At 42.1% G+C, this 16983-nt stretch overlaps 1 protein-coding gene across 13 annotated transcripts; it reads right to left on the bottom strand.

Moving 5' to 3' along the window:
• Window positions 1–1847: 1847 nt before the first annotated feature.
• Window positions 1848–11426, bottom strand: LOC135237555 (regulator of G-protein signaling 19-like). Of its 13 annotated transcripts, none has more exons than XR_010324863.1 (7): window positions 11233–11426; window positions 7317–7495; window positions 6086–6160; window positions 5419–5653; window positions 2870–5174; window positions 2699–2733; window positions 1848–2665 (listed from the first exon to the last, which is right to left on the bottom strand). XR_010324863.1 is itself a non-coding variant. In XM_064304778.1 (5 exons), exons 1-5 carry the CDS (start codon window positions 11287–11289, stop codon window positions 4986–4988), a joined length of 735 nt encoding a protein of 244 aa, XP_064160848.1. In that variant the 5' UTR covers window positions 11290–11426; the 3' UTR covers window positions 1848–4985. The 13 variants fall into 13 exon arrangements, 2 of the variants coding, with proteins under 2 accessions (XP_064160848.1, XP_064160849.1); XR_010324862.1 differs by adding an exon at window positions 2769–2858 and having other exon boundaries at window positions 1848–2733; window positions 2958–5174; XR_010324857.1 differs by having other exon boundaries at window positions 2699–5174.
• Window positions 11427–16983: the final 5557 nt, after the last annotated feature.

The following is a 16983-nucleotide window of genomic DNA, read 5'->3' as shown; positions in this document are numbered from 1 at the left end:
TATTAAGTGATTTGTCTTTGTCACAACTGCAGTTTTCTTAAAGCGCGTTTCAATAGCAAATATACTCATTATGGAACTTTTCCTACTTCTGCTAATTATAGAAGTATTTTATTGTCATAGGAATTTTCTAGAATCTTGATAAAAAGACAGGGATTATTTTCCATGGACATTCAGTTCTTAAATGTAAATCTGCCAGTGTGACATTTTCCCCTACCCAGTGTTTTGCAGTAAGAAGTGTGCAGTGGAAAAAATGTAAAGTAACAAATAAAAAACAGTCAAAAAAGTGTAAAACAGGGAAGTGTAAGATCGTTGTATAAAATGAAAACTATTTAAAACTTTAAACTGCACCACTGGGTACATCCAGTTAAGCTACTTAGTGCATTGATGGGCAGTTGCATCAAATTGATGAGGACAAAGGGGAAAAAGGCAACAATAATAATAATAATAATACGATTGAGATGAACATAAGTAATTTTAAAGCAACAATACAAAAACTTCTCAAAACTAGGTTATAACTAAAATGACCTTTTTGCACATTTGTCCAGTGCCAGCACCTTTATGTTTTACGTGGCAGTGTCATAGGCAATAGAGCCAGGATGTCTCCTGGAGAAATGGCCCTTTGATTGATCAAATTTAAAGTCACTTTGTCATTGCCTGGTTTGGTCCATTGCAATCACAGTTGCCTAGAAGAAGCATGCCCCTGAATCAGTAATGCAGATTTGAGGGAAACTCACAAATCGACTCAAACCAACTGAAAATTCATGTTCTGCTTCCACCTTGGGGCTGCTCCTGCATAACTCAATACACTGCCAAAAGCCAGCTTCCTGATCCACTTTAGCATATCTGAGCTGGACCCAAGGGACAATGAAGCCTCAGTAATCTTAATGCGGTGGCCTATGTGTTCCTGCCTGTACTCACACACTACACCAGACAGATCTATTTAAGTATGTGTGTGTCACTGGGGTTCACAAGGTTTGGCCTGCTCCCTGCTGTTGAAATGTTCAGGGGCTGCACTCAGATCATTGTGTTATCTTTCTGTATTGTGTTTTCTTCACACATTAAGTGCAGCCAGGGAGTGCATGCCACACACAGTCTGCCCTGAAAGTGAGTAAACATCGTCAGGTAGAATGTTACAAACGACTCACCCCTAAAAGTGCAAACAGTCAGAGAGCAATGGGCACACAATCCACCCCTAAGAGTGTGTAAATGTGCTCGCAGAGTAATGTTGCACGCAAGGCAGCCCTTTCTCCTCTCCAGCATTCCACACACTTCCAACCTTGCTTTCGTCTAAATTCTAAGTTCAGCAACTGACCACACCTGACTAATCAGAAACACCTGTCAAGTCAAACATTACGTTGCTCTGAAATGTATAAAAATACCCTCTAATATAAGCTGAGAATCTACACTACAAATCTAAAATTGTGGAGTACAGAGCCAACTCAAGACAAAGTATGTTTTTGTCCCAAACATGGAGCTCACTGCATTTATGTTGGAGACAATTATTGTCCTATAATTATCATCTATTTTATTTCTTAATACTAGGACACCTAACTGTAAATGTATGCTATTGGAACTGAAGCTACCAGTAGCAGTATACAACTTTCCACAGTTGTGAAAGATAATTTGACTATTAATAATCAAATTGATCATCAACGAGGAACTGAAAAAGTAGGTCTGTGTTTAAAAAACTTGACAGCTTATGGGTATCATATTTTTGTACGCGTACACATATTTTTTTCCTGGCTATTAAGAGAGATCAGCTATTGTGAGAGAACGTGTCTAAAGAAAGTTTTGTGGTACACGCACACACGCACACATGCTCACACAAAACCAGCATGCCAAGAAAGTTTTTTATAGCAAAGCTCAATTCATTTATTTCCATAAAAAAAAGCTTCATCAGTCGAGTTCACATTGACTGTACACTGAGAACTGAGCAAAATGTGATGTGATCGATGCTGAGGCACAGCTTTGTTCACAATGTGGCAGAGCACCCCCCTGTGGTCACGGGGTGAAATAGCACCAGTATCTGAAGCCCTAATTGGCAGCACACCTGCTCTCAGAAGATAGATTTAATAATAAAACGGAACTCGGCCCTCATCATCCTTCCATATCTTCAAATGTAAAAAACACATACATAAAAATAAAATAAATAGCTTATTCTCTGAAATGTTGCTGAGAATAATTGTACTGTGCGTTGGTGTGATTCCTTGACAAAACTAGAAAAAAAGAACAGAGAGAAGAGGTAAGGTCTCTGAAGCAGAGTGGCAAACATAAATGGAATCCAACCGTGATTTTACACCCAAGCTCCGCTCACATGTGTGTTTGGTGTCCAAAGCATTCCTCGCCCTTGGGCTCTTCCCTGATGCCTGTGTAATTAGACTGTACTTAAGAACACAAGACCAGGTTTACAACAAGAATAATCCTGTAATAACTGTTGTTAGAATCACCTTGCCACACAAGCACACTGCATGTAGAACCACTTGTGCAATTGCCTGTACCACACCTGTATAGCCACCAGCACAAATACCTGTCACACCTGCATAGCCACCTGCACAAATACCTGTGTCACACCTGCATAACCGCCTGCACAATTACCTGTGTCACACCTGCATAACCACCTGCACACATACCTGTGTCACACCTGCATAACCACCTGCACACATACCTGTCACAGCTGCATAACCACCTGCACACATACCTGTTTCACACCTGCACAACCATCTGCACAATTACCTGTTTCACAGCTGCATAACCACCTGCACAATTACCTGTTTCACACCTGCACAACCATCTGCACAATTACCTGTTTCACAGCTGCATAACCACCTGCACAATTACCTGTCACACCTGCGAACCATCTGCAACATACCTGTCACACCTGCATAACCACCTGCACACATACCAGTGTCACACCTGCATAACATCTGCACACATATGTGTCACAGCTGCATAACCACCTGCACACATACCTGTGCTATATGCAGCTTTTGCATCTGATATAGGGTGAGATGCTGCTCTTGACGTGTGAAAGCAAGATTAAAGACAAAACTGCTTCAGAAAACAACCAGCCAGATAAATGCAAGTGAAAAGACCTTCTGTGGATAAGCACCTCTGCCCTATATTAAAGACGCCCAGGTGTCTGGCTTTCTGTAAATACACAGCCTGTCATTAGATTAAAAAAACCTAATCATGAGAGTACCACTGCCAAAATCACAAATCAGTGTACATTCTTATCACTTTGTTTTAAAGCTAAACATATCACATGATTGGGAACAGTGACTGCCCAGAGCTATTGTTTATATAATGCTATTTTTAAGCCATACGTTTATTTATGAATTTATTTCAGAAATGTACAAAGATACAGTATGTATATACAGTACAATGGAAGTTATATAAATATATACATGCCCATTCTAAAAATGGGAAAGAGTGCTTTGTTCAAACATTTGGCACCAGTACAGTGATAAATCTACAATTCAGAAGTATGAATTAAGGAAAAGAAAAGCACAGCATATTAACGGGAGCCCTCCTGAATGGCTGCTGTTGTGGTGACATGGAGATGTGACGAAAACACTCCTAATGGCCACCAGGATGACAATAGGAGCACTCTGGGTAACTTTTGGTAAATGAAAATTGCATATACAATATCTGGTAATTTGGCACATTGTCTGGCATTAAACAGACAGTACATAAACTGAGCTGGCGCTGATTGTACACTGTGGACTGGGGCGAACAGGAGGATCTGAGGCCAGTATTGAGCACAGGGACAGAACCAGGCCCAGAGCGGTTCAGTCGGTACTGCACCCGAACCACACACAGAACCAGGCCCAGAGCGGTTCAGTCGGTACTGCACCCGAACCACACGCAGAACCAGGCCCAGAGCGGTTCAGTCGGTACTGCACCCGAACCACACGCAGAACTAGGCCCAGAGCGGTTCAGTCGGTACTGCACCCGAACCACACGCAGAACCAGGCCCAGAGCGTTTTAGTCGGTACTGCACCCGAACCACACGCAGAACCAGGCCCAGAGCGGTTCAGTCGGTACTGCACCCGAACCACACGCAGAACCAGGCCCAGAGCGGTTCAGTCGGTACTGCACCCGAACCACACGCAGAACCAGGCCCAGAGCGGTTCAGTCGGTACTGCACCCGAACCACATGCAGAACCAGGCCCAGAGCGGTTCAGTCGGTACTGCACCCGAACCACACGCAGAACCAGGCCCAGAGCGGTTCAGTCGGTACTGCACCCGAACCACACGCAGAACCAGGCCCAGAGCGGTTCAGTCGGTACTGCACCCGAACCACACGCAGAACCAGGCCCAGAGCGGTTCAGTCGGTACTGCACCCGAACCACACGCAGAACCTGACCGGACTTGAGTTTCGTATGCTGGATGCCCATCTCAACAGAAGCTGAATGTTAAACAGTTAAACAGTTCGTAACTGTGCAAGACCTTATACTGAGCAGGTTGGAGTGCGTTTTCATGGTCAAGATTATTTTTAAAAAATTACATTTTTGTTGTACGAATGCCCCAAGTCTGCATTTCTTATGAAAGGCAAGCACTCCCAGAGGTGTGCACGCACACACACACACATTCATACACACACTCATAAGTTTCTCAGCATCTGACTGATGCCCAGATTTCTGTCTTGTGTACCGTTAGCTCCCAAATATAAAATCCCAGCTACACAAGAGGTGAACAAAAAGTCCACAGCAGGCACAGACCCAGTCTCACGCTGACGTGACACTATTATGTTGTGATGTCTGATTATTAGGATCTGCTGGCTTGCTCCCTGGTCTACAACTGACATTGTACTAAGGTAGACACAGCAGACATAGACACAAAGTGTGTGTGTGTGTGTGTACAGAGCACAAGGGGGTAAATAAGTAGTAGGTGTAGAGAGAGAGAACTAGTGGTTTCTCTTGGCGGGCTGTGTGTGAAGTCCCCATGACATGACTGTGGGTGTGGCCTGTGACGGACAGCCAGGCCTATGACAGAGAGGAGGAGCAGGAGCCGTTTCGAAGGAGGGACCTGTACACAGAAGAGCTGAGGAACCTGGGGTAAGAGTCTCTGTGCATGAGGGTGTAGATCTGCAGCTGCGCCTCGTCAAAGGTGTGGGCTGTGGGGTCTTGCATCCTCTGGTTAATCACCTCCCGAACCCTGGAGTCCAGACTCACCTGGGGGAGGAGGGGGATAAACCAGCATTAGCTGATCTGTAGAACATGCTAATTGGCAGGAAGCAGAATGACATGCTGTAATGAAGATGCAGTCAAATAACCACTAATTGCCTCCTAGAGTAATGGCAGTATAGAGGTGCAATGACAGGAGTTCTCCAGTTGGCTCGGCCACAATAGAGATGCAGTGACAAAAATGACTCCAAAAGGCTGTTGGCATCACAGTAAGAACGCTCCGATTGGCTACCTCTTTAGGGGACAGTATGGAAACGTAGTTCTCATAAACGAGCTGGGCTTTCTCCAGGATGGCCGTCTTGCTGTGCTCCTGTCTGAGGTCCTCACAGGCCAGCCAGAACAGCATGTTGTCCTCGCTGTACTCCGTGCGCAGGAACTCACGAAACAGGTTTCGGCCCGCCGGGTTCCGCATCAGACACTCGAAAGACTCCGCCCACAAACGCATCTCCTCCGCCGAGGGTTTGGAGCTGCACGTACGAACACACGTCTGTGTACTCTTTTGTGATTGTGTATAACAGCGTGTACAGTCATGTCAGTGAGCATGTAACCGTTTGTGTATTGTAAATAATTCATAGCATATACAATGTTAAGTGAGTTTAATGTGTGTATAGTGTGCACGCATGTAAGCATGTGCTAATATAAGTGCATGTGCTAGTATTGGGTTGGGTGTATTGTATCTTGTTAAGTGAATAGTGTATAGGGAATGTTGTAGTGCGTATTTTCAGTCTGAAGAGTGTATAGTATGTTTAGTATGTCCACAATGTGTGCGATGTGCATATTATGTGGAGAATTTGTGTATCGTACACAGTGTGTATAGTGAGTGGATAATGTGCATAACGTGTAGCTTGTATAGTGTACAGTGAGCACAGGGCTGTATAGCGAGTTCAGTATATTCTCACCAGGCTTCACAGTTACTGAGGGTCTCCAGCTTAGTCTCCCATCTCTTCCTCCTGACTCTGCGCTCCTCTTCACTCCTAACGAAGAGAAACAAGCACTGGGACACAGCTACGTATGTATGTATGTACACACATGCACACATAAACCATCTGCATGTACATATAAATACAGACATGTGACAAATAAAAGGAAAACCCTGAATAAATTAATGGAGAAACATAATGAATGTAGATGCTTCCATACAGGTGTACTGAATGATACAATTAAGCAATTAACATCCTATCATGTTCAGTGGCACGTATAAAAATTGACACCAATTTTGAATCAAGATGGCAAGAGGAAAAGATCCAAGTGACTTTTAAAGAGGGTTCATTATTGGGGGACGGATGCAGTCACAAAGACTGCTTAACTGGCTAGCGTTTCAATAGGAACAGTGACTAAAGTGACATCTGCATTTAGACCTATGGGAAAAACATCAGTATATAGGGTCGGAAATCGTGGTCGAAAGTGCATATTCAATGACCTGATGCTTGTTCATTAGTGTGATATGTAAGGAAAAACAGAAGAGCAACTGAGACAACTTTCTCAGAGACTGAGAATGTCAATGCAGGATGTGAGCAAGAACAGTCTGCCGACAACTACATAGAGTGATATTATAGTAGGGTTGCAGTGCATAAACCCCTCATTACAAAGACAAATGCACATTTGAGAGGTCAGTGGTGCAAAACCACAGAGATGTGGAAAAAAAGTGATATGATCAGATGAGTCATACTTCACCATATTCTCGACAAGTGCATGTGTGGCACACACCAAGAGAATGGTAAAGGCCTGAATATTTGACCCCTACAGTGAGAGGGTCCTAAGGGAGATTTTGGACCAACGTGTTAGACAGCGCTCTCCACCAATGGTAATGGTAATGACTGCATTATATAGTTTATCAGCGTTTACAATTGTATGACTAGTACTAGGGCATCTACCATTCATCATACACAAGTGAGGGATCTTTGGAAGAATGGTGCTCCATCCCTCCAGTAGAGTTCCAGAGACTTGTAGAATCTATGCCAAGGGGCAATGAAGCTGTTCTGGTGGCTCTTGGTTGCCCAACATCTTACTAAGACACTTAATGTTGGTTTTTCCTTCACTCTGTCACCCATCTGTATGTATGCATGTACACATACAAGTGCATTCACACACACACGCACGCATACACACGCACAGTATGACAGTACGTACCTGCAGCAGGCCTGTCGTGGTGGTAGGCCGTACCAGGAGCAGCTGCAGCAGCAGCACCAACAGAAGCAGCAAGAGCTGGGGCGCTGTGTGGGTGGGGGCAGGGGCGGGGCCAAAGACTGGGGTGGAGCTTCACTCTGCACCATCACAGAGTCCTGCTCTGATGGAACAGGGCCTGTGTACTGAGCCACACACGTACTGCTCATTACTAAACAAAAATTTATAATTAATTAAAAATTAACCACGGGTGCGTAGGACCCCTACAGTTTTTGCTAGGATTATTCTTCTTCTTACTCTTATTTTCCTTTTGTCTCCTGCTAAATTTTCACTCTTTACCCATGCTCAAACTCAATTCATCATTCAGGACACCCATGCAACTGACACACTAGGTGGCGCTGCAGCGCAACCTGAAAAATTGCAACATTTAAATAATTATTACATCTGTCCCACTTCATGTACATGCTCTTAATTTCTTCCACAAGTCTACCTCCTCATGCTGAACAAATAATTTCATAGAACCAATAGTGTCTGCCATATTGAATGTTCTGCCATTTAGATTTTTTTGCAAAGCTACATTTTTTGTACTTCTACTGTTTCCCCGATTCACACCAAATTAGCCACACATGATCTACAGCACGTCCCTGTGTTAAATTTCAAAGGAAATTTTGATGTCCAAAGACGTACGGCCACACATTTATGCTGATCGTAAGGATACTTCAGGGGAAGAGAGATAGCCATAGTGTGGATGAGCATACTCAGGCTTGCAGTGCTATAGGGCAATATGGCCTGTAGGGGGGGCTTTTGCTAAATGCAAACAAGCAGGAGCAGAGCCAGACAGGACAGCTATTGACAACTGACAAATTGTTAGAGCCAATGTCAAAAGCCTCTTTAAAAAGGTGTGAGGGAACAATGTCAGGGGGAAGGTTGTGGGCTTCATATGAAATACAGTTTCCGTGAGAAAAAACAGAGATACAGGTCAAACTGATTCAGGACAGACGTGCACATAAGAGAGTCAGAAGGATCATAAGCAGATGTGTGCTCCAATAGCAACAATCATGCCAAAAAAAATATATGGAATTTTTCACAAGTTGCAGAGGATACATCAAGGCTAATACGAACAGCAGGATTAAGTACTCCATTTATAGTATTAAACAGGACTTTGGGTCTATGACCATTTTTGGAAACAATATCAGAGAGATACTTTACTCTCACAGCAACAGGTTTATTCAGACAGTCCATCACAATATCAAAGGACACTTGAGGTTTATCATTTTTCCACATACCCACTGCTTTCCTTCAAACCTGTCTAAGAGCAGAGGTAGCATCATTTAGCCAGGCCGGAGTTCTGGGTTTGAGCTGCCCGGTCTTAAGAGGGGCCTCTTACGAATCAAGGGTGTTTGAACACGTGGAATTAAATAAAGTGAGCCATTCTTCAGGTGAGAAGGCGGAGCCTCTACAGTGCAGGTGTGGGGAGCAGCTATGTAGCCATTAGAGAACTGACTGGCAGTGGAGGAGTCACAGTAATGAAGTGAGAGCAACAACCAGGGACACGAGGTTTGAAAACATGACAAGGCAACGTGGCATCAGACACAATGAGCCTGTGATGAGACAGGCAAGTGTCACATATTTCAATGTTACAGACAGGAAAGCCAAAGGACAAAATGAGATCAAGGGTGTGACCATGCTCCATGTGTAGGGCCACATTGCAACCAAACAATATTAAACGAGTCAATAAAATAAAATCTCTAATGACAGGTTTAGCGGCACAACAAACATGAATATTAAAATCACAAAGAATCACAGGCATAGTTGATGCAAAAAAAATCTGAAAATTATTCAATAAAATCCTTGTTTATTTTAGGAGATCTATACATCACAGCACAATGCGCTGGATTAGACAGTTCCACTTTAATTTGTTGCACCTCAAAATAGGAATATACTCTGACAGTAAATGGGTGGCAGTATAAATATATATGCCAGTCCCCCACCCCAATCTGCAGTCCTGGAGGAGCTGAAAAAGTTGCAGTCATTGGGATAGAGCTCAGAAAGTGGGTATAACTGACCAACATTTAGCCAAGACTCAAGCACAAACAAAAAAATCCAATCTACAAGATACAAATAAATAATTTGTGATAAATGTGTCGTAAGATGGCCCTGGTTAATGCCGAATGGCCATCTTAACCAGGGTAGAGTCACTGACCAGCGGTGACGCAGGTTTCAGCGAGCGGAGGCTCCGTAGGTCCGCTCCACCGCCGTGGAGAGGCGGTGCTACAGGGAAACGCCAGAGGAACGTGACTGACAGGTCCGGGACAATGTGCCAAAGGCTGAGGTATTTGAGTTCCAGAGAGTGGCAGTACTAAAAAAGTGGTTGCCAGGTCCATAGCCAGGAAGCAAAGGGCAAGGACGGAACTCATGAAGAGAGGCCAGATGTGCCTTAATTCTCACCAAGTCACCACTAATTCCCCGTCTTCTGTGGCATTTCCTCCAGTGAAGAGTGCAGGTCACACGACAGAAGCCTGCCAGTACAGGTGAGAGAAAAGGGAGGAAACAGGATTTCTGTTCTCCCAAATTGCAGCTACATAGTTCTTCAATAGATATTTGCATGTTGTTGAGGGGCTTGGCGATCATAAACCATTGAGAAGAGACATTTTCGATGAACAGGGACGCAAACACAACAACAGAAAACCGACAGCTTTCCTCACACACTGGTGCCATCATCAACAGACAAGTTACATTTCACTAGAACACTGACTTCCCTCCTCCTTGTTTTAAGGTACATGCTGTGGATAGGATGGTAGGTCCACCAAGTCTCGCACTCCCTCCATGTCTACCCAGTGAGAGAAAGCAGGATCCCCCCCCCGCCCGCACGGAAAATGAATTCACCCCAAGGTTAAGTGCAAGCGTTATCAACGCGTCCTACTACAGCTCACACTGAAAGGAGTGGGTGGTTATGAGAGGAGAGAGGCGTTGTTGGGGGGGGGGGGGAGGTGTGTGGAGGGGTGGTCTTGCAAGGAGAACATTCTTTAGAGAGGAAGATGCACAAACCCACGGAAGGAAGACTGAAAAGTTGGCAAGATAATTACTACAGTAGCCTACCGCGTCTGTAATGTCTACATGCCACCAGCATGGTTTTCCACACCCAATGAGTTTGCAATAATTCAACTTATTAACTAGCATTCCAAGTAATTGGACCAGTTTGAGAATGATAACCTGAGGGTTTTCAAGGAAAAAGAACACGAACTCTTTATTTAATTAAGGAAAACAACAAACAAAACTGCGCACATTCAGTACGACCACATCTAAGAAGTTGTCTAACCCGGCTTTGAAATTCATGAGAATGTAGCTAGCAGACTTGTATACATGACAATCTGCTACTGCTACCGTTGACATTGTTCATGTTACACGAATCTCAGCTACACTGACAAACATAATTCGAGTACCTACCCTATTTTCTAAAAGGATTCATCCGGATACACTGCACCTAACAAGTTACCATACTAAGAATACGCAGAAAATGTACAATAGTTTGAAATAAAACAACTAGCTAGCTGGCTAATAAAATTGCTAACTAGACTAGCTAGCGATCTTGCAATCTTCATTCTCCCTTTGCGAAAGTCAGAACACCATGATGAAGTCACTTTGCGGTGACAATTCCGAAAAAGCCCCAGTAATGTTTTGCATACTGCAATACTTTCGGGTTAATGAACCAAACTTGAAGTTCGTCTGATTCTATAACAAATTTTGGACACTGCGTACTTCTTCGTAATCAAGACCTATTCTGGAATAATCACAAACCTTTTCAAACGGGAAAAGCCCACCATCTACTCGCTATCTTACCAGCTACAACTGTGGCTAGGAAGCTTGCAAGCTAGCTAACCGACAGAATACTTGCGGTAGTTGACGTCCTGGTGATACTTACAATTTTTGCACTAAAGTGATCTGGAGGACGGTAGCAGTTTCGTTTTCTGAAGCACATTCGTTCCTTTATTGTATTTGAATTTTAAAATATATTTTTCTCACAAAAATGTTGCAGCTTGTAAATCAACACCCTCAGTCTAACAAGGACTGTGATGCGCATGCGCTCACACCGACGTTCTATTCGGGCAGCCAGAGTGGAGGAGGTCTTCCTCAGGAATTACCATTTTAAACATAACTTTCTGTGCTGCCAAGGGTCGAGTATGAAATGTAAGTGGTCGCACAGCGGAACATATAGTTATACACTATAATTATACAATATAATATAAAACCACAACTGCTAACGACAGGTTTATTGTACAACCGAATTTCGTCTCAAGAGCCAACTTCAATTTAACACAGAATCTAGCTTTGCTATAACCTAACCTTTACTGATATAGATCCTTAGAACCCTGTTACAGGAATTAACATTATCATTACATTATGCCTTTGCTGGAAAACCTGGCTGGATTGTATTTAGAAAAAAAACCTTTTTATTTTCCGGTGACGTGACATTCGAGGATACCGCAATCCCGCACGTTCCCTCTTCGACAGGAAAATGCTTTGCCCATTCGCTGCCAGCAGGAGCCACCAAACGCCAATGATATTAAAATGTTTTAAATGACTAAATTACAAGCGGTTATCTAAATAACCATTTGATAACTATTTGGCATTGCACCCTACAGTTAAATTGAGCCTACATCCGCCACAATATTCTGCATCAGATGTTGATTATAATAGCTTTTTTCTCACATAAAAATAATGTAAATACAACATATAGACCTTTATATAATTTTGATATAAAGTTTGATATATGTTGTATTTCGCATGGCGAGGGATGTTGTATGCGTTGCTTCATGTTTGACAAGAAAAGGTACTGTCGTGGCGGCATGGACAACGCAATCCTTCCTATTGTAGTACACTATCCGACCACTGGATGTCAGTAATGGTCTGGCTGAATGAAGTGCGGGACTCCCGTGAACAGCAAGAAAGATGCAAATAAAAGCTTAAATCATTAACAACTGAACAGCAGTATATTTCGCTTGATCATTACTTGGGAAAATCAGTTCGCGAGTGTGCATGGCCTATTTCTCTTTCTGACACAGGAGATACGGAAAAAACTTTACTGCCCGTCCCCTCTCTGCGTTTGTTGAGGCTGCGGAGTCCCATATCCGTGCGATTTATTCTACAGTGGTGCTTTATTATAAACATCATATTGCCATTTTCAGCCGGAAGAGACAAGGTGACACGTTGCAAGAACCAGCATACATTATTTTCACTCCGTTTACGTGTCCTTAGCGAGGTCTTTAATTGCTCATTCACTCTTATTTTCTCACGGATCTGTTCATTCAGTGAGAGCAGGTGAGAAGGGACTTCTACTTATAAATTGTTTAACTTATCAGTCATTTGCCAGACTGTAAGCTATGTGTAAACTGGGGAACAATCCCCCAACTATATGGCATTATCAATAAACTATCGATGGGAAGCTCCCTTATTATTTGAAAATAAAATGTAAAAACTGGCACACTTATGTATGCTCAAAAGATAACGTGATGTTTTTATTTAACCATGTGACGGGCGACTTTAAAACAAAATTAATGATAAAATTTGAATATTGTATAATTCTTAAAATTAAAATAATACATATGATTAATGTTACGCGATTAATGTTATAATAATGAATATGATTAATGTTAAGCGCAAGAAATTGGTAACTTTAAAAGACTTATGAATAAAAGAATTGAATTCTATTTACTACATTAATTGTTTTATCCGCGTGCTGGTGTGTCGTTTGCATTGTAGCTAATTCGAACTAAATTGAATATTTATATTATAGTGATCATTAGCTAAAGTTAACCATTTAGACTACAAACCATAATGCACATTCAGAACAGTGTTACAGGTAGACTATCGATAGAAGTAAAAATTGAATAGGCAACTAGCTAAGTAACTACCTTGTATCTTCACATTGATTCAAAATCTTGGTTAAAATTACATTTAATGTTGGGTAGTAACAGACTACATATAATATGGATTTATAAAATAATATATATATAAAAAATGAAGCTACTGTAATTAGCCCAGGATACTTTTTAAAATAGTTATTAGTACTGATTGGACAGGCATGACTAGGACTACACTGGTGATGATCAATACTATGTAAGATAGCCAGTTCGTTCTGAATGATAGATGTAGTGAAATAAAATTGGATACAATGTGAAATAAAAAAACTTGGTCTGTAAATTAGCTTCACCTGATAACAGCAAAACAAAAAAAAAAGTCACAATTCACATTATCCTGGGATCTCAATTTATATGCCAATTTTTACATTTATTTTCTGTCTTGTGGAAATGGAAACTGCAACAATTTTTCCTCATTATGAATATCTTATCAATATCAAACTTATTAATCACTCTTTTTCAGTCTCTCCCTCTCTCCCCTCTCTTAGTCATTCTTCAGGCTCATCAAATGCTCAGGTCTGTGAACTTAATATTTAAAGTTCTGTATCTGCGATATCTAAATGGAAACCTTCCAATTTGATACAGCTTTTGAAAACACATTAAAGGATATGGTCAAGTACTGTACTGTGGCAATGGGCATTCTGTACTGTAACACAGAACCTCTATGATCTCAGCCCATATCATTTACAGTGCTTCTGTGGTGATTACATTCACTTAAAATTAAGACTGATAATGTCCATATTTTGGTAGTCCCACCCTTGACCATACTGCACCCCTATACCTTGACTGACCCAATAAGGAATAAGAGGATTTTAAGGGCTAAAGGCACAGGCATGAGATGCGAAGGAGGGACGGCCGAAGCACCACTGGGGCCCAGAAGTGACTATGGAAAAGCAAGATACGCCGGCACATGCCAACTTGCCCGGAATTAGGGTGGCTTTGGAAATGCAGCTATTGAATGGCCTTCTGGGCTTCCAGTATATCTGGGCATTAGCACCTGAGCACTGAGATCCCTGCCTGTCTCTCAGACAGATTAAATGTCTCTGTTGCAAAGCCCCTCTGAAGCCCTTTGATTAAGTGAGCCTTGCGAAGGCTGCCAGAGTTCAACTCATAAATTTAATGAAAGCCATCCCCGCCCCCACTTCTTGAAAATGTGTTCTGAGACAGCCCAGTATTGATTCTGTGAATAAGGTCACCTCCACTTCCCCTGCTGGGGTATCAGTTGCCCTGCCTGAACCTCCTGAGGATGTTTTGGAAGGAAGATCGCTTGTCTTTTGGCAAGTAACACAAAGGCATTTTTCCCCATTCTGTTTCCACAAAGTGGCTCATTCTCTGTCAGACCATAGCCAATAGAGCTTGTGTGCCAGGCACCTTAATGCCCTTGTCATATGGTGCACTGAGCTGGAGTTTGGTACTAGTGGTCTTTTGTCTAAGAAGAGCTTGTAGGGTGCTGGGACTGAGTGATTTGAACCAAGGGTTTTCATTTTTTTAAATACCTTTTTGTGTTAAGTGTCAATCCTTCATTTTTTTTATCTTAAAAAATGGCATGTTTGAGACCTTTTCATGGTGCCATTTTTGTAGCAATATTGATTCAATCTGTTTGCATTCTGTAATTGCACCTCTATATGTTATTTTTCACTGGTGGTGTTGGGTGCAACAATCCCGGTGAGTATTCAGAGGAACTTGCATGCCAAATGCAAAAGGGCAAGCACCTAAAATTCAAAAAGCATCTTTAAAATTAGGTTTGGTATCTGGCTCAATATTACCATGTAAGACAACATTGTTGATTCTCATTCTGCAATTCAGCTACTGAAGAAGGAGTGCACTTCATGCACAGTTGGTGCAGGCATACTATAGTTCATGGCTGCCCAAACCTGTTCCTGGAGATCTACTGTCCTGTAGGTTTTCACACCTACCCTGAGCACACCTCATGCAACAGCTCGAGATCCCAATGTGCTACTAATTAGTGGAATCACCTCATGGGACTGCCAGGCACCGTTGACACTGGTATGGTCAGGACTTAAAAGCAGACTGTGAGGGATGAGTGCTTTTGGCAGGGCACACTACTGGACCAGTCCAGATGTGCTTGAGTTGAAAACCACAACAACACAAAAGATCCTTACAGTACGATGTGTTTCATCCCTAAAACTCTCAGGGAGTTCCATGCCTTAATATACTACCCTAATGCACATAAAAATAAACCGCTCTTCCCTTTTAAATTTCTGATATGTAGAGGATTGCAGACAGGCCCCTCAGGTGCCAAGATAAATCCATTGCATTAGAGAGAGGGAGCAATTTCCTGTGATTTTTCCAAAAACCTTTCAAAAAGAGACAGGGGGTGGGAGCAAGAAGTGGAAAATGGGAGGGACAGAGAGAGAATAGAGGGTGGAGGGGGGAGTAGCGAGAGAGGGAGAGAAGTGCAATTGCAGTGACTGTTGGATTGCTATTGCAGAGTTGAAGCAAAGGACAATCAGCTGCTGTCAATCTAGCTTGAACCAAGTCTCAGAATGCTGTAATGAATCTCTCTCTCTCGCTCCCTCCCTCTCTCTCTCTCTCTCTCTCTCTCACTCACACACACACACTCTTCTGAAAAGAATAATCTATGTGTTCATCTACATGTCACATCTTGTCACACATGTCAGAGATACTCTGCTCCTGGGTTTCTTCCATCGTCTCATCCTGCTGCTTAACTACAGGAGGCTCTGGTTGGTTGGCAACCTGTGCCAGACTGGAATGTTTCATCTTCAACGCTGGAGAGACAGAGTGTCCAGTGTTAAGAACATGGAGCCGAGTATCTGGCTTATCTAAAGATTCAGTGGTAAGATTTACTGTCCTCAGAGTAGCAGACTGCAGCAGAACTCAATTTTAAGAAGCAGGGCTGCAGGCTATAATTTACGAAATATACAGTAATTCACTTCGCACATGCTTAACTTGAATATACAGCTTGCTTGTATAATTGATTATACTGCAATATATTTAAATAAAATACATTATCAAGCTCAGAAAAGATACTGACTTTGCAATACATAGGAAATGTACAATTTTTGTCTCCTTTAAACCCTTAATGCCCAATGGTCATGAAATTAGATGCCAGCATCTAACAATAACATGAAATTATTGCATTTATTGGTCATTGATACAGGGTGCAGCACTATAACCTGCATACAGTAGAAAAGACTCTTCACACTGATGATTATGATATTTAAAAATAATCCGAAAAAATGTCTGGAACAAGACAACAAACTGCTAATCCTTCTCTACTGGGAATTACAAAAAGAACTTACCCCCTGAGCCTAAACAAATGAATCAACTTTTTGTACATAGGCTAGGAAAAGTCAATGTATTATTTTCCATTATGCTGAAAGCATTTTGAGGAGCACCTGAAAACAAGTATTCCTGTATGTGTAAACACAATTCAAATGTGAAAATTATTTTTTAAATAACCAACTTCTTACCTTATAAACAGTGAAAAAAATTCTATCAGACATTCCAGTGTTGAGTAAATCCCCTGAGAGAGGCTCCTACCTGGAAACCATCTCTATGATTATGGGGGTATTATTGTCTCAAAAATAAATAATGTAACTGATCCACAAATAAATGCAGCTCATCCACATATAAATGCAACTGATCCACTAATAAATGCTGCGGATCCACAAATAAATGCAGTTGATTCATAAATAAATGTAACTGATTCCACAAATAAATGTAGCCAGTCCACAAATAAATGTAGCTGGTTCACATTTGTGCATCGCTTG

The sequence above is a fragment of the Anguilla rostrata genome, chromosome 13, assembly GCF_018555375.3.
Source record: "Anguilla rostrata isolate EN2019 chromosome 13, ASM1855537v3, whole genome shotgun sequence".
Lineage (NCBI taxonomy): Eukaryota > Metazoa > Chordata > Actinopteri > Anguilliformes > Anguillidae > Anguilla > Anguilla rostrata.
Note: the sequence above shows the minus strand (reverse complement) of the source record. Positions and strands in the feature narration are given on the sequence as shown.